A 23677-nucleotide genomic window follows, 5' to 3' on the forward strand; every position below is an offset into this window, starting at 1 on the left:
GAATTGCTGTGTCCAAAGAGATGCCAGCAGCAGCTCTCAGTAGCAGGGAGAAATGGTGGAAATCTAAAGCAACAATTGCACTATCCCATAGCGTGAAGGACCTCTTCCTTGTGCAAGTTGTCCTGCTGGATGGAGAAGAGAAGATAGCTGTGTGTTTAGCATCCATTCTGGCTGCTGGATTGTTTTTACAATAGGCAGAAACCTTTTGTATTTGCTAGGAGGAAACAGGGCTGTGGGGAAAGGAGTCTGAGACAGGAGGCATTCTAAGCAGTTTCCTAATGGAACTTTGCTTGCCACGTGCAGGTCACCCCCCGCCTGCAGAATCCCAACTAAACCGCCGCTGGCTGCAAAACCTGTGTGTTTTTAAGGAGGTTTTAAAACCTAATATACAAAAAAGTTGCATTTGGTATTTCAAGGTTTCCAGGGGGCAGGTGACAACACTCCACTCACGCCGTGTGCCCTGCCCCGGCTTCCTGGAGCTTGGGGGTGGTCGGGCAGCAAATAAAAGCTGCCGGAAGTGAGGGGAGAGGGCTGCTGAGCTGAAATCCTGTTAACGCTTCAGCGGAAACACTGGATTGCTCCAACCAGGTCAGCCCGCTGTCAGAGGCTTCACAGAGGGCTGCCCGCCAATCCCAACCAATTCCTATCACATCACCTTTTAAGAGTCGGCCTCACTGGTCTGCCTGCATCCACAGCAGACAGACAGAAGAATAATAAAAAGAGGGGAGTGAAATGGGGCACTAGGATTCCACCAAGGGGCTCTGGTGAGGTCACAGGCCTGAGCTGGAATGTTATCCAGGCAGGGCCTGGTTTGTTATTGCTTGGGCTACCCCGAGCAATTTAGCCTCCTTCCCCCACCCCCTCCTGCTGCAGCTGGGGGTGGGGGGTGGGGGGCGGCCTCAAAAGGGCTATAATTCTCATTGGCTGAATTCTGTAACTCAGAGCAGTGCCCCACCCCCACATTATAACTCTGGAAGGCCGATTGCGCTGGGTTTAACCCTTTGGAGGGTGGCAGATTCACCTGCCAACTAAGTCAAGGCTTAGAATGGATACACCTCAGGGCTTTTCCCACCTGTGCTCATCTGATACGACAGGATCTGCCTGATGTTTGTAACCTGGCTCAGACTGCTGTTCCTGCCTGCCAGCTTCATACATTACCACCTTCACAACTTCACTCCATGGATCCGATTCCTAATGAGGCCAAAGAAACCTCTTTACCTGAAATAGATATTTTAGCAGAGATTTGTAACCTGCTCCCTGGAGCCTATCAGAGGACTATGTTATTACAGTAGCATGGCTCTGACCAGGTTCTGTGACGTTATGGCGCTCTGAAGCCAGGCAGCTTCACCAGCTCTGGAAGAGGAGGAATCACTGTCTGCACAGCCCATGTGAGTATCTACAGCCCCTAGAGTAGAGTAAAGAAAGGTCCAGGGAGAAAGTACAAGTTGAGGAAATTGCATAGGAGATGGAGAGACAAGGAGACCACAGGCTTTCACCCTGGTTTGAACAGATTCTTCCATCTCCTTAATCACGGTTCAGTTTCAAGACTCACGTTACACGCCAAGAAAGTACAACTGTTACTGTGGCAGCAAGTAAATAACTCTTTCCTTGGTGGTCTGAGGGATCTCTGGAGATAACAAGACCAGGCTCTGGCTAGTTGAAAAATGAGCATTACTGTAGGCCTCCCTGCGATGAAGTCTTCCCTCTTCGTAATAAGGTGAAGTTCCCAGTAGGTGGAACGTACTGTGTGAACGAAACTTTCCCAGGCACAGAAATCTCAGCTGTTGGGAAGACCTGATCCAGAGTGGTATGGAAAGCAGCATCCAAAAGTGAACGTCAGTCTCCTCGGCCTCTTCCTGTTCCAAGAATTTCTAATGGGAATACAAAATTTAAACTATTCCAAGAAGTTAAAGAGGGAAGAAATGAATTTGTACAAGGTCGTCGTCGTCTCACTTTAGGAAACGAGAAAGTTAGAGCTGTCTAGAAGCCTAGAGGGCAAGGGAGTGGATGGAGCCATTAGCGATTGGAGAGAAGAACATAGCTAGCGAGGGGAATTAATGGAGGACAGTTGAAGTAGGAATTTTGTCTGCTTTTGTGAGTCCTGCTGTAATGCTATCCAGCCCACCTGTTTATGGCATTAGCACATTTAGTTTGGTCTCATCAAAATTTAACAGACGAGGGACTGAGAGGAAGGTGCGGGAAAACATGTATAGGCATCCAAAAGCGATACGTAGCATTGACTAGAAAGGTGTTTTACTTACAAAATTGCATGTTGTCAGCAGGGTGGATTTAAAATCAAATTGATTTAAATCACTAGTCTGGAAACTCTATTTAATCATGGTTTTCTACATAAGAGTGCATTCTTGTTGGTTGTTATAACCTTAACACACATTCTTCACAACTCAGAGAGATGTAGGTGTCATTTTTAGAAAGTACACAATACATTTTTAAACAGTGATTTATTTTGAAAACTTTTCAGATTAGTTTTACAGCTATATCAGAAAATGAATGATTGGTTATTTCATTTACCAAACATAATTAAAGAAGATATTTATGAAGTCATTGGGAGGTGAATGATCTCCAATTCAACAGGTTAATCATTAATATTTGGAAGATTTTCTTGCCGTGCTGTGTTAGGAGGAGAACATCGCCAGAGACATTTAAATGGTTTTAGTTGACTAAAACAACAACGTTATGGGTTCTGGATTTTTTCTTCAACAAAACAAACACGTCCCTCACTTCTCACACTTATCTCCAGACTTTCTCCTTGTCCAGATCTATTCCGCCCCCAACAATCTTCAATTCATTGAACTTTTTGAAACTTTGCACTTTTAGAGGTAAGGGATTGACTGTGTACATAAATGTGCAGAGGGACAATGGAGTTGAGGTCTGCTATTTCTCATCTCTGTATATTTTTTATTTATTCTTGCTGTTAACAAGCACGTTACCTCTGGGGAGATACATCCACAGTTTGAGAACTGCAAAACTAAGCATCTCTGATGGTAGCTTCTAGACTGAGCACTGCGTCCCGTTGGGTAGATAGAAAGATTAACCTAAATAATCTGTACAGAAGCCTATAGAACCCCATCAGATTGGGTCCCTAATCCATGAACTATTGGAACTCATTTACAAAACGTTTCTTAAACATTACATGAATATATTGTCTCATACTGTAGAATTAGAATTTATAATCCCTATACCATGATGAGATATCTTTGAGCTATAATGTATCTTTAGATAGGTTATCCAAAAAATCCGATTTAAATAAAAAAATCGGATTTTTTTATCCACCCTGGCAGTCAGTGTGCTTTATGTTTCATGTCATGAAGTCTGGATTTTACTCACCCCCCAGTTCAGAAAAAAGTATTTTTGGGGGTAGGAAAAAACAAACACAAACCAGCCTCCCTGTTCTAATGCAGAGGTCCTTCCTATGCGCATCCATAGCAATTGTGGACCTCAAGATTTTGAAAGCCTGCCTCATATTCTGCATGTAGTTAAAAAAAGAACCTGTAACATGAACTGTTTTCAGACCCCTCAGACGAGTGCAGTGCACTGGTAGAACTGGCATGCCATACCTGCAATGTAGCATCTTGAACTAGACAGCTCCAAAACATTTAAGCCCAAAGTCTGCTCTCAAATGCATACATGTAACTCCCAAGGACTTTGATCAGAGTGGTGCGCAAGCACATTTCTGGGAAAACAGGTCTCTAAAGAATTCAGAGCATGACTTGAATACCAAGCTTAGAAAAGCAAAGCAGACAGCAGTTTGTCCATTTGTTTATTGTCATTCAAATACTAAAAATCCCTCACAATACAATATACAGTTATTGATTTCAGGTTTCTCTTCCATTGAAATTGACTTATCAGGCTTTAGTGGGAATATTTTTTAAAATTTTTGTTTTATTATCAAAGATTTAGAGTCACAATAAATACGAGTGACAAAAAACATACCCTGCGCTTGCGTAACGTTACTCTGTTACAGTTTTTTCTTTGTTAAATGATTATAAATTTTTTTTAAAAAAGCACAATGCAAGTTATTTCGCTAAATGCAATATACAGCGTAACTCTGCCTTAAGCAGACAAACACTACTGCGGTTCCTTGAGGTCTTTTTGCATTATATATAGATATATATATTTATATATTTTCTAAAAAAAAAAATGACAACTGTGTCCCCCCCTTACAAAAGGAGAAAGTGACATATGAGCCAAATAGGGTTTCTGATGCGACCACTGTATAAGCCTTCTCCCTTCTACTGTGCTCTGAAACGAGTCTCCCATTTTCATTTTCTTAGCTGTACTTTGGTAAATCTTTTTTTTTTTTTTTTTTTTTTAGGAAGCAAAATTTGGTAACTAAATTTAATAATTAAGAGGTAACTGAATGGTTCCTAAAATAATGATCAAAATATCTATAGAAAACAAAACAAGGCTATCCAGAATTTAAGATTAACCAAAAAGAACCCTCCTCAGTATTACAGCTGGAATGCCATTTACAGGAATCCCTACAATACAAAAAAGTTAGCAAGTCAAACTTTACATGAACTGGAAAGCTGTCAAAATCTTCTACACTATAAAAATAAAAGGGTCAGCCAGGCCACTTTTCACGTTTCTGGGCAGAAAACAGGAATCTAGTCAATGCCCAAAATCAAACAGATAATAAATTAGGTTATAAAAAAATAAAATTAAAAAACCACACAGCTCCCAAATTTCAACACTGGTTCAAATGAAAGTCAGGGGTTTATTTCACAAGTTGCTAAAATCTAAGTACAATAGTTAGTCATTTTCATTATTACTGTATTATAAAATCTCGTAGTTGCAACGTCTCAGAGAAAGGTTATATGGCTTGCAAGAACCAACGCTGCTCTAACCCTCTCCCCAGGAGAGGGGGGAAGCAAGCAGCATTTGAGCAATGTCAAACCAGCTCATGCGGCAATTTGCAGCAAAGCAATGCAGGGTTGGGGGAATGGAATATGGGGCATGTTGCAATATGTACCACCTAAAGGAGATCAATTGCATGTTGTACTATCAAATTGTACATCATCTCTTGCTCGGAGAAGAAGCTTTAGGTAAAATTATGCCTCACTTAAGAGGACTGGGGTGTGGGATACCTCTTTCCAGGCTCGTAAGAATGAGTCAGCAAACTACATTGCACTGGGCAGATCTGTAGGAGAAACAAATAGCCCTTCTGATGGCAGGAATTCCAAACATGACAGTAGTAAAAATAAACTGAAGATTTTGTTCTTACAACATGCCTAAAATGCCCCTCCTCCACAATCAAACCACTTAAAAGGTTAAGTCACAATCCCATAAGTTGAACAATAGATGTAGGTGTTGTTTTGTTATGTATATTGTGGGAGGGCTGGAAGGGGCAGGTAAGGAGGAGAAATGCAAGTTATTTGGAAAGATTTGTTGCAAATCTTTTAATAGTTATTCTAAAGATAGTGTATGGGGTTTTAACTGGCCAGGTATAGCACATGGTCAACGGAATATACGCCTCTCAACATACGGCCTGAGTAAGCCAATCTACCCGCGTACACCACTTGAATCTTTTCTTGCTGCATTTTTAGCCAAACTTTTCAGAAACAGCATATGCAATAATTATCTTTAAATTACCTGCAACACCAAGAACAACAGATAAAAAACGACGTCAAAACTGTTTTTAGATCCATGCTGCATAATATCTGCAAAATGAGTTTTTGATCAATCTTTTACACTGTGTTCCTAAAATAATTTGGCCTCAGTATATTTACTTTTACTTTTTTTAAGTGGAAAGAGAAAGTCCAAAATTATGCTGATACAATATGGCAGAAGGGGGTAAAGTCTACAAGATGCGATGGGTGCAGGCTTTGACTTTTATTTAATCTCTGGCCTTTGAGAGTTCTCATTATCCTTTCTACTGAAATTAAAGCTTTAAATGCTGCTATACCGATATTGGCACTCTCCAAAACAGCTTTGACATTGCTTTTAACAAGCAACTTTATTGCTTCTTCCCCTCCTTCCATCCCCCTTCTGCAGCACGGGGCGAAGCCACAGCTGCCCAGCATTAGAAAGGGCACGCTTTTTGACCTTAGAAGTTGTTCATACCCTAGGTTTCCAAAAAGCCATTTGCGGGCACAAGATTGTAACTTGAGAAGTGAGATTTAAACTCAGAAACGCATTTTCGCCCAGGTCATTAAATAGAAATGGACAAGTGTATTTGCGAGTGTGTAAGACAGGTATTTGTCAGGAACAAAAAAATGCAAGGAACTGAAATACTTTCATACTGTGCAAAATAATATGCACGCTTTCTTTCTCCCCACCCCATCAAAACAAAACCCCCCACACCTTGGAATGAAAATAAAAAAAAACAAACAAAAACAAAAAAAAACCCCACAACCCCTCTTATCCTCATCTAGTTCTTAATACATTCAAAACAAAAAAGTCAAACAAATTCTAGGGCTTTATACAGCAAAAAATACCATTTTGCAAAACTAGGTCATCTACACTACTGGGTGTTTAAAAAAAATGTATCTAAATATTGATATTCACACAACAGAAGAGGGGTTAAAATAAACTTATCATAATGTGATAGGTGGATCTGAAAAGGGATGCCCTACACAGTAACTGTTTTAAATTAAGGATCTAACTGAAGCTGCTAAGAAAACAAATACCAGATTCAAAGTAGAAACTGGATAGTAACTCCCCCTTCCTCTATTTTTTTTTTTAATATATATATATATTTATAACTTTGAAAAGAATTCATATCAGCACTAGTTCTAGTACCAATATGCAATACAAGTAGCAAGGTATGTATTTCTGCCACTTGTAACCAACATAAAGTGAAAAAACCAAACCCAAATGATTCTAAACGTATCCGTGTAATCCCAAAATATATTAAAACCACACAGAATCCTGTCCTTAAAGCAGGGTTACCTAAAGCTCTACCAAAACTGAAATACTGGAGTGATGTGATAGAGGGGAGCATGGAAGAATGGAATTCTAGGGATCAGGGTTAGGCAGTACTGCCGGAAGCATGCCCAACATGTGCTTGTACAGTCATCACACCACTAAAGCATGGACTAGGAAGGATTGCTTCTCCACTGATAACAGAGGAAAGAACCTGTTGCCCGACTCCTACCTTTCATCCTTCTGCTCCCTCCCCTCACCCTCCCCGATTACACACAGCTTCTGGAGCTCCTAGTTTTTGAATACAATTTCTCAAAAGAACAAAAACAAACAAACAAAAGTTTCACTTTTAAAAAAAAAAGTCTCTGGGAACTTTTGCAAGGGCCAACGGCTCTGTGCTGGATTAGAGAGACTGAACAAAGTACTGTTTATTGTTCAGAACATCAGGGTTTAGACCATCAAGTGTCCACAAAGTCTATTCAACAGAATCTAATGAAAGTGAGAGGCCTACGCTGCCTCCCACCTGCTGGGACTGTTGGGGCAGCAACCAGTCCATTAGAAATCACGACCAACTGGAATTTGAGTTTGCGCTTATTTATCATTAGCTCATTATAATAAATTGTAGATTGCCTTTCTGGGGTGGGGGAAAGAGGAGAAGCAAACATGAATTCAACCTGCTAAATGCATCTGCTATCACTGGGTTCATATTCCATTTTTCTTACAAGGAAGTGCATCCTTGATTGCCAGTGAACACTCTATGCTTGGTGACTAGCTAGCTCGTAAAGTAAAGAAACCAAAGGCAGATAGTCCTTTCAGTCCTCCTTTGTGCTGGTGACCACAAAACACCCCCAAACACCTAAATACACAAAGCCAAAAAATAAGAATTTCTCCCCCTTCCTGACAGCCTTCACCATGAGCCAATCACAAGAATTTAATAGCCAAATGAGCTCAAGTCTGTTTCCACTCTCTTGGTGTCATTTTCTCATAGCAAGGACAGCAGCACTCAATGGGATGAGGAGCAATCTTCTTGCTTCCTACAAAGCTTGGGCAAATCCAGCTGGGTTTAAAGCAGATTCCACTGTATTGTGGTATTAAAAAAGAATGGCAGAAACAGGTAAGTCTTCCTCTTGGGCATTCCACTGCATTATTTCCATGTTGCAGATTGAGGGATGGATCGTGGGGGAATCATATCCAGGAGATATTCACGTTGACGGTCTACTGCTGAAGAAGTCTTGTGCACAGCTAAACTAGGGTTGACAAAAGCTAGAGCCCCACCTGACAAAATAGAAGAGAAAGAAGTGAGTGTCACAGTATGCTTAGACTGTGAGACAAGAATAGTGGAAAATATACAGCTCAGTAAATGTCACCCAGATACTATGGGGATGGATGCTCTCAAAATATGAACACACCCTACCATCACCCAGAACAGGTCAGTCATTCAAAAGGAAAACCACAACCATCTGCACAAATGGTAGCAAAACTTTCCTGATTGTTTAAAAGTCTTGTCATTAAGCTATCTGAGTTGACCAAATAATCAAATATTATTTCAACTCTAAATTAAATGGTATAAAAAGATTTCAATATTGGGCAGAAAAAACAAAGCCAGCAGAGAGCTAGCTGCTGAGGCAGCATCTCTTTCCTGGGGATTCCAAATACTGCTTAAAGGAAGAGACCAGAAGACATAACAGAAGTGAGGTCTCAGACCCTTTAACCTAAAAGGTTAAAATGCTAGTTTAACAGTTAAATATTCTGAGAAGCACATTGACAAGTATGTGTTGTAGCCTTTCCAACAGCAAAAGATCTATTATTTCCCACTTTCAGTAGAGGCAGATGTTTATTTCGAAATTTTTGTTGATATTAACAGTACAGTATTAGCTGCACACCCAGGACCTGACCCGTTCATTGCCCTACACCTTGTAAAATCATTTACACCGTAGGGTAAAACACAGCCATTCTCCTGGAGTAGAACTTTACAGCCACTTTGGACAGGTGTAAACAACTGTACCAAGTGTGAGGCGGTGGAGCAACAGGCCACTGCCCTTTATGCAGGGAGGTGCCAAAGAGTAACAAAGAATTAAGGTTGCTGGCCAACAAAATGCAACTAGCAACTACAAAGAAAAGAACACAAAGAAAAGTCTACCTGTAGTGATGGGGGTCTTCTTCCAGGTAGCAGCATTGCTCTTGCTGACAGGTCTCTCAGCATGCTTACCTGGCCTACTACCAAGTGCTGCTGCAGCGGATGCATTCTGCAACTTGGGTGACTGACTAAATGCATGCAAGACTCCTCGGGTGGTTCCTGGGGGACCTCGGGACAGCTGGCTAGTCTAGGGCAAGAGAAGAATTAATTAGAAGGGCACAGGAATGCAAATTTGTGTCTTGCAAAATGTTCAGTACAACAGCTATGACAATCTTTTACTGGATTTCTCTTCCTTTCCTCCTCCTACCACACCTGGTACTGGCCACAAACTTTATCTCTATATCATATCATCTGGCTTTTCTAGGTGTCAAAAACAGCTTATTTTTACCTTTTAAAAGTGAAATGCACATAAAGGGTGAGGCAGTCGTACTGAGGAGAAACAGCAAAGAAGGTAAGTACTGCATAAACTTCCTCTCTCAGAAGCACCACCACACTGCAAGTCTGACCTACATCATCCATCCCTTGCTATTCCAGTTCTGGATTTCCTTGGCAGTGTTCCAATTCCATGGTGGTTTTGTGAGGTGTACAAGTGGGGACTGGGATTAGAAGACAACCAAGTGACTCAGTTTCATTTATGATCAGAGTTGCTATTTAAACCCAAGCCTCTGGCATGGACACGGGCTACACAATAACACAGAGATCTTACATCTCACAGCATCAGGAGTTCCTTTCACACCTCTCGATACTACGTTTCTAAGTGTTTCCTATCAAATTTGTGATTATCTAAATTAGGGAAATTTTTACGAGTAACTACACTGATGTACTTGCACTGAAGCAGAATTTCCTTGATCTAGACAAACCCAAAATTAAAGACATTTTTATGCTATAAACTGTACAAGAACACAAGAATAGCCATACTAGGTAAGACCAATGGTCCATCTAGCTCAGCATCCTGTATTCCAACTGGTCAGTGCCAGATGCTTCAGTAGGAATGAACAGAACACGTCAATCATCAAGTGATCCATCCCATCATCCAGTCCCAGCTTCTGGCGCTCAGAAGCTTAGGGTCACCCAGAGCATGGGGTTGTGTCCCTGACCATCTTGGCTAATAGCCACTGATGGACCTATCCTCCATGAACTTATCCAATTCTTTTTTGGCTCTACAGTGTCACACAGAGCAGAGTTATTCTGCTCCTCTTGCCACCTCCCCTTCCAAAATAACACCCTGAGAACAACAAATGGACTCATTTTACCAGTGATATTGATTTTAAGTAGTAATTACATAATCAAGCCATAACTGAGCTAGTCAACAGTTTATTATTTTGTACAAGTTTTTGCCTGTAATAGTTTTGCTGCTCTTTTATTCTTTCATTAATTGCTATTACAAATCTACACAGGGTCACTGGAATGTATCTGATCTGTACCAAGTTATAGGATGTCAGAGAGCTTGGTTGTGGTTTTAAAAGAATGCTGTCCCAAACGTGCTCCTTAGCGTGGGATTCTGGAGTTTACGTGGGAGTAGATCAGTTGAAACAAGGTGAGAAGAGAGGTCTTTGAAATTGAAATATTTTAACTAAAATTAGAATTTTTAAGTGTCCTGTTGATACCCAACCTCCTCCCTAAACAACCACGAGTTCTTTAACATTTCAGTCAATATCTAAAAATGGAGCTCTTCCAAGCAATGGCTCTGTGACCTCTGTCACTGGGCCCTCCCACGGGTGTTACAGCCAAGGACACATGCTATTTGGTGGCTACTAGAAGGTGGCTTAACACACCAGTGTTGATAAAAACCTTCTCTCCTTCCCTGGAGTGCTGGGGGCACCCTTCCCCTTTGAATATGCAGGCTCATGCCCTTATTTCTTAATGAGAGCTGGATGTGACTCTTCAGATTCATCAGTGTTCCTCCTCAATCTGCCAAAGAAGGTTTTTGAAACAGTGCAAGTGTCTCCCCATGATGCCTCTGCAGAAGTGTTTGTTCTCTGCTACTTTAGGAGCAGAGCTCACATCTCAACCTTAGGATTCCCTTACCATAGCACACTGGATTATTAACAGGACAGCCAAAAACTTAATTCAAAATACGCTTCAGAGGTTATACAACAAGCTCTTCTTGTATCAACTTTCACACCTGTGTGTGGTGCAAAACAAGTGCATGGTCTTTTAAAATGTATAGCGGGAGCACAGTGGGCATGTACAGCAGAGGAAGCCTTGCTTGATTATCTGCAATGGCTAATTTAGTACTGAAGGATTCCTACCTGCTTGAGTGAGTGGTGCTGGACTACAGGTTCTGACTTGGTCTGTACAGGAGAAGCAGTCTGTTGCAGTATCCGCTGCTCAATCTCCTGCTCTTGCTGCAATGCTTTCACAAAGGCAGCCTTCAGTCGATTAGTGTGCTCAGCCTTGAGGGCCTTTTTCTGATTTGATGTCATACAGGTTTCACACATAATGGTTCCATTCTTCTCTTCCCTCCAGCGGCAAGTGAAGTCAGTCTTACATTGAGCACACATATAGGGCTCCTGAGATGAGGCTGTGACTGAAACTTTACCTGTGGAATGCAACCAGGTTAGCTCACCACTGCAGGTTCTAAAGAGTCTATGCTTTTGTTCACAAGCTCCCATCACTCCAAGTGGGTGTCCGTTTATGTTCCTATTTTATCCCTTTTATCCTCACACACAGTTTCATTTACTACTCTTAGTAACAATTTTAACCAATTTTTATCTGTGCATCAAGCAAGTCTGAATCTTGGCAACAAGGAGTTACTTACCAAAGCAGACTACCTAAAGAATACACAGTGGAGCCACACACCATCCCAGAGCCGTGGGAGTTAAATAAAGCCCGCTCCTCACAAAAACTAGATCAGAGAATTTTGCAAGAAAATACTGGCGTGTAATTCTTCCCTTACCCTTGTATTCAGACTTCTAAAAGTATCATTACTGGCCAGCAACTACTATGGCTTTATGCTTCTGGTTTCTAAATCCTTATCTGTGAAGTAAATTTTCCTCACTTTGCGCCCTCCCATCCTTCCTACTGCTCAAATGAAAGCCAAAAATTACTATTTTAAACTGCCCCAAAGTATACTAGACACTTGAAAGGCAATATAGTCCTTGTGGCAAGGAAACGAACGTCTAATTTTTTGACATGACAAAATAAGTATGAGCATTAAAAAATAAAGATGAGAGAAAGGGTTAAGGAAGGATAAGAGCTACATTTATAAAGTCACATGGCTATTTTGCACATCTGGACAGTTTTGTTCGGTTGGCAATACATCTCTCATCTCTTTTTTAAACTGAGGGACACTCCAGTCTTCATTCCAGACCCTGTCCACCAATATTAGTATAAAATTTTTTTTTTTAAAAATAGTCTAATTACCAAAATGCGTATATAAATCATGATCTTGGTCCTACCCTCCCCATTACTGTCATCCTTTGTTGCAATAGGTCTAACCTATTCTAGACAGGGACCTGTCAAGTCTATGGCATGAAAACCATCTATTTAAGGTTATTTACAATTTTTCTCAATATCCAAACAACTGACTAAACCACATATACAACATTTGACAATAACGTCACAGGAGCATCATGAAAGATTATGCATGGGTTAAAAATGGTCATTCCCCCCCCCAAAGAAACAAACCAACAGGTACTACACACACACGGATTCTTGAAGCCCATATAGTACAACCTCAATTTTCTGAAGGGTTTCAGACATCTGAAGTCTTCATAAAAAAACCCAGGGTTTAGATGGGAAGCATTGCTGTCAAATGGACATGACCAATATTTAATTAACCTGAAGTTAACTAAATGGGGTTATATTGTATGCAGAAGTTAGCGATGACGACCCCTGTATAAAGTCTCATAATACAAAGTAAATGCCTTTTTAAAAGTATTCTCCTTTCCTCATTCTTTAAAAACACTTGTATAAGCAAAACCTCTTTAAACATTTGTTTTCTGCATGTCTTTTCCCATCTCTCTTGGTTACCAATGTGTGTCTACATAAGACCTTCCTAATGTCTCATCACCCTTTCTTATGAAAGGAGACTCAAGGAGCTTCGCTTGTTTAGCCTAAGCAAAAGAAGGCTGAGGGGAGATATGATTGCTCTCTATAAATATACCAGAGGGATAAATACCAGGGAGGGAGAGGAATTATTTAAGCTCAGTACCAATGTGGACACAAGAACAAACGGATCTAAACTGGCCATCGGGAAGTTTAGACTTTAAATTAGATGAAGGTTTCTAACCATCAGAGGAGTAAAGTTCTAGAACAGCCTTCGAAGGGAAGCAGTGGGGGCAAAAGACTTATCTGGCTTCAAGATTAAGCTCAATACGTTTATGGAGGAGATGGTATGATGGGATAACATGATTTTGGCAATTAATTGATCTTTGACTATTAGTGGTACATAGGCCCAATGGCCTGTGATGGGATGTTAGATGGGGTGGGATCTGAGTTACTACAGAGAATTCTTTCCTGGGTATCTGGCTGGTGAATCTTGCCCACATGCTCAGGGTTTAGCTGATCGCCATATTTGGGGTCGGGAAGGAATTTTCCTCCAGGGCAGATTGGCAGAGCCCTGGGGGTTTTTCGCCTTCCCCTGCAGCATGGGGCATGGGTCACTTCCTGGACGATTCTCTGCACCTTGAAGTCTTTAAACTATGATTTGAGGACTTCAATAGCTCAGACATAGGTGAGAGGTTTATTGCAGGAGTGGGTGGGTGAGATTCTGTGGCCTGTGTTGTGCAGGAGGTCAGACTAGATGATCATAATGGTCCCTTCTGACCTTAATATCTATGAGTCTATCCTGCCCAAGTCCCCACAAGCTAGGATTAACAGCAAAAGAATGGTTTCCAGGAGGAAGATGGATTGTGACATCAGTGAATGGATCAGGTAAGAGACACAAGATTATTAGTAAGGGTGAAAGCTATTCATACCTAAATATTGATTTAAAAAAGTATATTTTTAAACTTTACTGAAGTGTGGCAATGGATCTTTAGGGAAAAGAACCTTACAGAAGCTGAGCCCACCTAGCCACATACTAATAACCCACTTGTGACTAGCATGACTAACCTGCTAGGAGGTGAGAATAGTAAGAGGGTCACAATTCCCAAGGAAAGCCAGCTGTAATTTGGGGGTGGATTTGATGGCTCTGGATTAGACACAAAGCAGCCAATTGAAATCAGATCAATGTGAAAGGAGTCACTTTTAAGCACAGTTCTAGTAGTCACAAGTATTCAAGTCACCTCTCTGCCCCCACATGAAATCAATCATCATAAACTGCAGTCTTATTGGCAGACTCCGAGGCCAAAGACTGAACAGCCAATAGAAAGTGAACCACTTTCTTACTGTGTTTTAAGAGATGGTTGCCTCCAGGTCAAATTTATAACAAACTAGTGAGGCAGCATGGTGTGTGGTGTCCACTCTACCACCACTGACTGGAACAGCGAGTTTGTTCTTGGGGTGGTTTTTACTTTACTATGCAAGCACTGCCTAAAAGCCTCAGAGTCAATGACCCAATGTGAAATTGAATAGGTGGTTGAATAAAAAAAAACCTTCCAAAGGAACAGGAGGCAGATCTATGGGTCTTCAAGGTTATAACTTCAGAGGCTACCTGTGTACAAATCTTTGTTGTCTAGCCAAGTCTCAACTACAGTCCTCATACTTAAAGCTCCATTGCAAAACAAAATGATCAGATCTAGGTCACGTTGAATGTGGAGGTCAACTTCCTTCATCTCCAGCAAGCAAATTAAAGCTTCTTCAATTACACAAATTCGGTTAATTTGGAAATGCAAATACTCTTTGCTTTTAGGAACGAGTTGGGATAGAAACCCACTGAGATTTCCAGGTAATGTCCACACCAGAATATTATTCTGAAACTCATCCTCTACCCAATAAGATTCTCTGAGGAGGGCCAAAGAGAATTGAAGATAAGGGTAAGGAAGCTTTCTAGAGCAGGGGTTCTCAAACTTCATTGTACCACGACCCCCTTCTGACAACAAAAATTACTATACGACCCCAGGAGGGGCTGCGGGGAGAGAACTAAAGCCTGAGCCCACCCAAGCCACACTGCTGCCTAAGGGCTTCAGCCCCAGGCAGGAAGCGTGTAACCTGAGCCCCAGTGTCCAGGGCTGAACCGCTTGGGCTTCGGCTTCCACCCCAGGCCCCAGCAAACCTAAGCCAGCCCTGGTGACCCCATTAAAATGTTGTCGCGACCCACTTTGGGGTCCCGATCCACAGTTTGAGAACTGCTGTTCTAGAGAAAAAAGTTCTTACAATCAGTATCCAGCACCCAAGAATCCAGGATGGTAGTGGGCTTCTAGAAAGCCCAGAATTAGAGAACATAAATTTGAAAGTCACAGAGATTACTGAAACCAATATTACATTTTTGTTCGCAGTTTACCTAACTACTGTGGGAGAACCCAAAATATTTCTTCTGAGACAGCCATGATTAAAAGGCATTGCTACTCAAACTCTTCTTAGGAGATAAGGAAGGGTCAGCACCTTCTCTTTTCACTGAGGCTAAGGAGGCATCCTCCACCACATAAACCAAAAATATTAAAGAAATAAATTGAGTACTTCTGCTGCACTTTGCATTTAAAACTGCTGTGCAAAACCACCACCTCTTTGAGGAAGGTATGTATTATTTCCATTTTTAAGATGAAGAAATTAAGGAAGAGATTGAGCAATTTGGAGAAATCCACATGGTATCAGTGACCGAACTAAGACTAAGTTGCATGCTCTCAACACTAACTCAGGCTGCTTCTAAAACAGGCGAGGGTGGTGAGAGAAGTCACAGCACTTGAAATCAATGCACTTGTATTAGTGAGTCTAGCATATTTTAAAGCCCTCAATAAGCAAGCCTAAATTATCTGGTACTATCTTACCTTGAGTTTCCAGCAAGTTCTGCACTACTTCCTCCAAACCAACTAGGTAAATGAATTCGTTGTTGGCTGCACTTGGCAGGAAATTCATCTCTGGTGCAGGTGGTTTAGGAGGTGGGATCTCCAGTAGCGTCTTCTCCAGCTGCTTGCGCAGTGCAAGTTTGGCAGCAGCTTGCCGGCTGGCTGGGGACTCATTGGAGTTCACTATAGAAGCAACACTGGTAGTCGTAGCATTAGCCTGAGCTGATGTCACTGTTGTACCTTTTATTGAAGTAGGTGAGGCCTTAAAGAAAATACAAACATGGTTATTGATCAGAATACAACTGCCTTGATACTTTAATCCCTGTAGCCCATTCTAATCTTGTCCTCTCTGAGATAACCAACAAAGAGCCAACTAGTATCAATTGTGATAGTAGACCAGCGTCCACATCACAAAAACTATTTGGAACTGGACTAAGCCACCTCTCACCAAAAAACTAATTTCACATACCCTGATGTCTATTCTGTGGGCTATGACTTGTGCCCTTGATATAAATGGATCACCTAGAAGTGCAATACTAGGCATTCTATTACCAGGCATCTAGTCCTAGCAAATACTTTTTCAGAGTTCTTAACTTTTGCTCATTGACCATTTTTTGCAGTGTATTCTTAGAAGCTTGAAAAGGCCATTTACAGTACTTCCCCTTAATATTTTGTCCTTTTTGATATGACAAATGCTGACTTTTCCCTGCATAGATTATGAATCATAAGCCAATAGTTTGCTTTTGTGTCCTTCACTGGTTCACTAACAGAAATGCACTGCGCATTTTGGGTTCTGCTTAAATAGTGGTTATTTTATTTATGTGAGAAAATGCTTCCTTAGAAGAGAGAAGGGGGTAGAAGGAAGGAGAGAAGAGAAACTAAAACTGATTCTGGGGAACATTTCCAACTAAACATGCCCAGTATAGCAGCTGAGGCCCAAAATTTGTCCATAACATTTATGTTCCTTCCAAATCTTATTGTGTCATACCCCAGGACGTTACATATTTCCTCTGTCTTCTCAGAGACAATACAAAAAAGTCAATTAAAATTTACAGTGTCAAAAGTTAAATGCATTTTAAATTAACTAACTTAAATGAATAGATTTTTATTGGGAATGAACAAATTCATATGGACTGTTCTTTTCCCTCGTATGTGCATATTATCATCTAGAGCTTTTGCAAACTTTGAATAAAGATAAAGAACTGCCTACAAGCAAAGAACAAAGAGCGGAGTACTAACAATAATAACCACTTACATCAGTTAGGAGAGAAGACTGCAAACAGAGTAATGAGATGTAGCAACTGGACAAATCAGTAATTGTATTTAGTCTCAAAAGAACAGAAGTGAATAGTGTTCTGTATCTTTTGGATCTCACCTGTGGTATATTGACAAGCAGGCTGGTATTGGGAACATTGGCAATGCGGATTAAACCCTGTTGTATAATTCTCTGTCCCTGAATCTGTACACTGGGGACGGATGCCCGTGGTGCCAGAAGCAGTGGAGGTGGCCCCGTGCTGGAGTGCTGTCGGATGTTGTGGATTTGCTGGGGAGAAACAGAGATGGGCTGATGCAATGGTTCCATGAAGGATGGGATGGAGAGTGTTAGAGAAAGTGGAAAACAGTGCGTGGGAGATGATGTGATGGAAATGATGCAAGTCAGGGAACAAAAAACAAAAAACACAACACAACAACATTAACATCATTGTCAAAATCTGCAGCTTCATTTTGACTGTAAATGCATTCCCAGAGAAGCAACATAGAATGCAACATTAGAAAAGATGCTTAGCTTCAGACCATTGTGTTTATCAAGGCCAAAATGGTTAGATTTTTGGCTTAAGTTTTGAAGTCAACGGTTCTTTTCAAAAATGTATAGCTCCTAATAGTCTGTTTAAATTTTAAGATTAAAAGTGCAGCTATTCTACTTTAGAGTGAACAAGTTTTTTGCATATTAATCAGGACTGAAAGGAAACTAAATCCCAGGTGCCATACCTTCTTTCTTAAGATTAGCCATCCAGCAGGCACAGATGGTTTATTTAAAAAAAAAAAAAAAAAAAAAAGTAGCCCCATGACTGCAAAATAAATCTCCACTGAGCAAGATAAAAATTTCCCTGGATCACACAGTGATCACAGTAAATTCAGTAAGATCCACTGGAGGTAACTCTCTCCCCTCCCCACCTTGCTCCTTTGGTGCAACCACTACTTTCCCCTCATAGAAGACAAAAGGGCTTAAGAACAAGACACCCTCACAGCATTTTCAGTTCTCCAGTTTGCTACCTCATTCTAGCAGCCCATCAGTCAATTTGACAATGAAGGCACTGAGAGAGATTAAAACATACATCAGAGGTGAAATTGATAAAAACAGGAAAAGTAAGTAGAAAAATGTTTAAGAACCAAAAACACAGTAGGATTAAGTCTTCTACATTGATCTGCTGGGTAAAGCTTGCCGAATAGTAGTACTCTGCATCACCATATGAGACCTGGATTAGTCCTCAGCATAAGTCTCTTAGGAGTGACAGTGCATTTAGTCAGCAAGATTGGAAGGACCTTGCAACACTCAACAGTAATGCATCCAGTCTATTAAGGAGAGGGTCTTACAAGAACCTTATCCTACCCTCTTGGGTAAGGAGAATGGTGATCATGACTCAGAGCCTTGAAGTTGGAATGTAAAAGTGGAGAGAATTCATGAGACAATCCCCTAAGCCCTGAGGGGAATGGAAAGAAAGAACATACCTGATGCGGTGAGGGAGACCTTCCACCACACCAATTCTTACCTGTGCTCCTCTGACAAGAGGTGGCATTACTATCTGTGTATTCTGCTGAGATCCCAGTTTTGAAGATGCTTGTTGCCCTCCACGGACCAATGGAGGGGGAATAACAGTGCCCGGTATACGTGAAGAAGAGGTCTACAAAACAGAGGAGCATTTACTTTTAAATTTATTTTTAGAAAACAGAACATGCTTATCTATATAGATGTTTATATTTAGTTTCTCACAGTGGTATTTGACTGTATGCCTACGTCATTTGCAAACACTGCACTGCCATGCCTTCCTTGTGAATACCCTAAGAGATTTTTCTTTTCTTTCTACTTCCTCTCTCTCCTCTTTACTTGCCTTAATTTGTCTATCTGCTGAGCTGTTCTTGGTATTGAGGGAATCCTATAGGTGAGTCTCAGACCTTACACTGAACATAAAGGCACAGAGGTTCATTATTCAAAACTGCTTCAGTGAGAAAAAACAAAGATTTCAGTTACAACAGGGTATCCATTCTAGGGTGGATAACTTTTTACTACATGAAATACAGCTTTATACATCTGGGTATCTGTTCACTGAGAGAAGCCAGAAATTGGCGACTGTTCATGAGTTAAGGTTCTCACAAATGCACTGGAGCTTCCCCTTTCACTATTTATAGTAAGTAATAAAACTTCATACTTTGAAGGGCATAGGGGAAGCTAATGTTCACTTATATTGTGCTTTTCATTCAAGAAAATAAGAAAATGCTTTATAAACATGAAATAAACTTCGCAAAATTCAGGAATTATTGCAATTTTACAGTTAGATAGAGAGAGGTAAAGTAACTTGCCCCAAATTTGTACAGCAAGTAAGAGACAGAACAGCAACAGAACCCAGGAGTCCTGACTCTAACCACTAGACTATGTGCCTTCCATGACTGAAAAAATTTCCACTGTCTTTGTTACTTGAAAATTTCATTTGTGGTGCAAGTTCTTCCTAAAATGATGTCTTTAGTGAGGGCAGCTGTCTCTCTGTGCAATAGAAATAAAGAATCTGTCAACCTTTGAGTTGATCATTTTATTCTAGTGCCCTGAAACTTGCTTATGATGGTAGGACAGTTTCACAGCAAAATTAAGCAGCGTGCTCTTTGGCCAAAGGCTCTTTCAGTACCTCTTATCTTATCAGGCCCTAAATCAGTCAGGAAAGTGCATTTGGAATTTGACTAAAAATCAGCCACTGGAAGATATTATTATAGGGGTTTTCTCCTCCACTCCCAGTCTTAAAAGCTTATTGTAACTGGATTCATGGGGTTAGCACTGGTTTAATCAATAAAAAGAATGCCACTTGGAACCAAACTCTTTTTGTGACAACTAACCAGACTCTAGACATCCAGTCCTGTGAAATAAAACTTGCAGGATGCTTTTTGTGTTCATTACCTGCTACTGTACAACTTTGCTGGAATGTTTATTGAGATTAGAAGTAGGAGAGATGTCATCAACATATTACTATGTCTCCACCCAGCAATATATGGAGCAACTTTGCTAGATCTATACTGAAAATTATCCCTCCTATTACTATGCACCTTCATTTCCACTGCGTGCCCCAAACCTGGCAACATCTGAGGCCCCCATGCTAACCTGAAGGGATGGTTTGCCAGAAGGAACATTCTGTGTTCCCCGCACCAATGGGGGAGGGGTGGCCACAGCACTCCCAGAGGAACCAGGAGGCTGCAAGAGAAAAAACCAGAAAGACAGACCCGTGAGAGGGTATGAGCAGAATTGGAGCAATGAAGGAAAATAAAAATATTTGCTTCCTTATATCTCAATGATATCTCTCTCTCTCTCTCACAAACACACTCACAGTCTAACTGGCATGTTTAAATCCCTAAATTAGCGTTCAAGTATAGATAAGGGATTCATTCATTCTTACTCATGTATATATACACACACACACCCCTTTGTAACGGCTTTAAAAAGTAATTATATAAAAAACAAACAGTTTAGTAATTTACAATACATTTTAAAATGAGCTATTTAAAAATTAAATAGGTCTCAATATACAACCTAATTCAGTCCCCAATGCATGGGCAAACTTCATTAATTGTTAAGGACTGTTACCCAAAAACTAATCGGGATATTAAGAAAGCATTCTAAAAATGCGTTGTTCCATTCTGCTTAGTCAATTCAATATCCAAAGTTCACTTCATGAGTGTTCAGCAGCAGATTATGTAATGCATGTACCCAACACATCTAACTGGTTTCAGTGAACAAAAATGTGAGTTTAAAAACAAAAGGACTCCAAAAGAAAAATATCACAAAAAAGTCAGGGAAATAAAACAGTTCTCCTTTCCCACCTCCAATGTGAACTGAAATGCATTTAAATATGTACAAAAACTGTTAAGATCCATAAAGTCACACACATTTTAAAGTAAAGTTAAACAGGAAATGATTTTCAACTATTCATCTGCCAAGACTAGAATTCAGAATTTTGAGTTTCCCTTGCATGGGTTTATCAGTAACATCTAAAGCAGAGTAAGGGATACAGCACTTTGCTACTGGTTCTGTGTGTTTGACACTCTTAGATGTTACCCTTTCAAAAGTATTTTGGTGATATTAATGCGGGAAAATATTCTATTAAGGATTTGGATTATTTGTTTTTTAAGGATTTTAAGTGCACAATATTCACACACATGCTTAAACTGTCAACATGTCTTCAAATTAAAAAGCATAAAACTGATCAATGGACAGTTTTACAGTGTTTTATCAGGAAAACTAAAAACAGCGAAAACATGAAGACTAAGAGGACATGATGCACTAGGGAAGAGCCATATATTCAACAGCAAAGTTCTGGTAAACTATTGTATATAATTTTAAGAAGGGATATATTGCAAAGCTCTTACACTACAAATGCATATTCAAAGTCAGTGGAAAGGGTACCACCTTTGAAAAGGTTAATTTAAATAAGTATTCTGAATACAAAGATTCCAAAAGATAACTTCTGTATTTAAAATGGGGAATACCAATGGAACTAGAATGAACTTTTAAAGTGCATTCTCTGTATATACTACCCATTTTGTAGAGAGGAAGAATAGATTTTAAAAGGCCTTTACTTTTACTGTTGTTGGACTGCCAGACTGGATTGTTTTGAGAAACAAGGAAATTCACTTAATGTTTGGAGAAAATAGCTTTTTCTGTTAAAGAGATATTCTGAAGTTTTACAGTACAATTCGATTTGAGAGTTATACAGGGTACCACAAATTATGGCATCAACCATGCTGGCAGTGTTTAGAAACCAAAAACACAAGTTGTTAAAAATCTGTGGGGAAATCAATACCTTCTGAGTAGTGGTCTCTTTCTGTATTTGACTCTGCCGCAGCTTTTTCAATAAAACAAGTTTTGCTTCTTCTAACCGTAACTCTTCTTTTAGCTGTTTAATCATTCTCTCACGCTCCTCTGGGCTGCTCTTCTGTAAGGCCAGTTAAAATATTTGGGGGTGGGGTAGAAAGGAAAAAAGATGATAAAGTACAAGTAACAACAACCTACAGCAGAATAACTCAATGGGACTAACAGCATTCACCTGGAATCTGTGGACATAAAAACTAAGTGCTGAGAAAGAGCTCAAAGCAAAAGCAGGCTTTAAAATTCATCCTTTACTAAACTCGGAAAATTAACAACTCATTTTGCTTTAAACAAAAAGTTTCTACTTCTGAAGAGGGAATACTGTGCTATTTTAAAATACTGAATGGGTGGCTAAAAAGTTTCCATATATTTCTCTGAAAAAGTATGGGGCCAGGGGAGGAGAGGATGTAAGGAGTAGAAACCCAAACGGACAGACTGACTTCAGTCCTTAATACAGCCTCAAGCCCCAAGAGCTCAAACTGCATGAAGCTGTATATGAAAAAGGTGAAAACATCTGCTGAATCTTACATCCTGTAGTCTCAACTGCAACTCAGAATAATTAGTGCCTGTTTCAATATTTCTAAGTAACATAGCCTCTAGTGTACCAAAAAATGTGGACTCACCATGAGTGCCTCTGTGTTGGTCTCTCTTAATGCTATTTTTGTTAAACCATTCATTCTAGGGCTCGAAGGTTCATTGTCTGATAACACTATAATATCAGGTGAGGGTACTCTCTTTTCTCTCTTTAGATCACTGTAAATCAAAAGAAAGCAAGGCCATTTAACTTTTCCCCATAGCAAAGAACGTTACTTTTTTTAAGCTGTTACTGACAGATTAATCCTGAATGCCTCAAGTGTGAAAAAAGTGTTAAGTATCCAATGCAAGACCAGAGTTCACCCTCTGATTCCAATTTCCATCCGTAAGCATAAGACGACAATCATGATTACTCAATAAATAGCCACAATGAGAGTAGGAACAGGCCTTAATTCAGTGGTTATCAAATTGGGTCACGACCACAAATGTGGATCGCACCACCAGCAGCAGATGGGGTCACAGTGATCCCTAGCGTGTAGCATATGCCATTTTACTTTGCATGGCATGACATGACCTTGCAGGCATCATATGTAAGAGGTGACAATGTGTAGAGGACGCCCATTTTGTAGAGTTAATTGGTATCTTTCATGCAGCATAACCTCACACGTATGCTGGGCAGAGGATGCTATTTTGTTCTTCAAAAAAAAACTGTATCCTCAATGCAGTCTGGAGTCCCAGCAGGAAATACTTCATTAAAATAGAGTTGTACCAGCAAAAAGTTTGGGAATCCCCTGCCTTAAATCCTTGGTGCCTCCATTGAGACTGCCAAAAGAGGTGCCAAACATGGTGGTAGTTTGTACAATGGGGATACCCTCCCATTAGGAACTGTGCGGAGTCAGCAAATTCATTCACAAGGCAGATGGCAATGACTGTCAGTCACTGGTGACCAACACTGCAACCAAACCAATGACCTAGAGGTGAAAGGGCCTATATCCCAGGACCATCCAAAACCATCATATTTGCTCACTGCACTTTTGAATGCTAAAAGGCCGAAAAACTCTTCAGCCTGTATGAGTATTCAATGACCAACATTTCATCAGGTTGCTT

General features: G+C 40.4%; 1 protein-coding gene across 19 annotated transcripts in view; it reads right to left on the reverse strand.

Moving 5' to 3' along the window:
* Positions 1–3764: 3764 nt before the first annotated feature.
* GATAD2A (GATA zinc finger domain containing 2A) overlaps positions 3765–23677 on the reverse strand; it is a 112350-nt gene continuing 92437 nt past the window's right edge. For 12 of the 19 annotated variants that reach the window (XM_037886093.2, XM_043535749.1, XM_037886090.2 and 9 more), the window contains 9 exons: positions 22660–22789; positions 21972–22112; positions 20276–20365; positions 18681–18812; positions 17285–17473; positions 15892–16171; positions 11272–11561; positions 9023–9206; positions 3765–8157 (listed from right to left, as the gene is read on the reverse strand). In XM_037886093.2, coding sequence (XP_037742021.1) covers positions 8027–8157; positions 9023–9206; positions 11272–11561; positions 15892–16171; positions 17285–17473; positions 18681–18812; positions 20276–20365; positions 21972–22112; positions 22660–22789 — 1567 coding nt within the window. In that variant the 3' untranslated portion in view covers positions 3765–8026. The remainder of the gene's footprint in view (positions 8158–9022; positions 9207–11271; positions 11562–15891; positions 16172–17284; positions 17474–18680; positions 18813–20275; positions 20366–21971; positions 22113–22659; positions 22790–23677) is intronic. The other 7 variants (XM_007072050.4, XM_027834298.3, XM_027834299.3 and 4 more) reach the window with 7 other exon arrangements.

This window comes from Chelonia mydas, chromosome 25, assembly GCF_015237465.2.
Source record: "Chelonia mydas isolate rCheMyd1 chromosome 25, rCheMyd1.pri.v2, whole genome shotgun sequence".
Classification (NCBI taxonomy): domain Eukaryota; kingdom Metazoa; phylum Chordata; order Testudines; family Cheloniidae; genus Chelonia; species Chelonia mydas.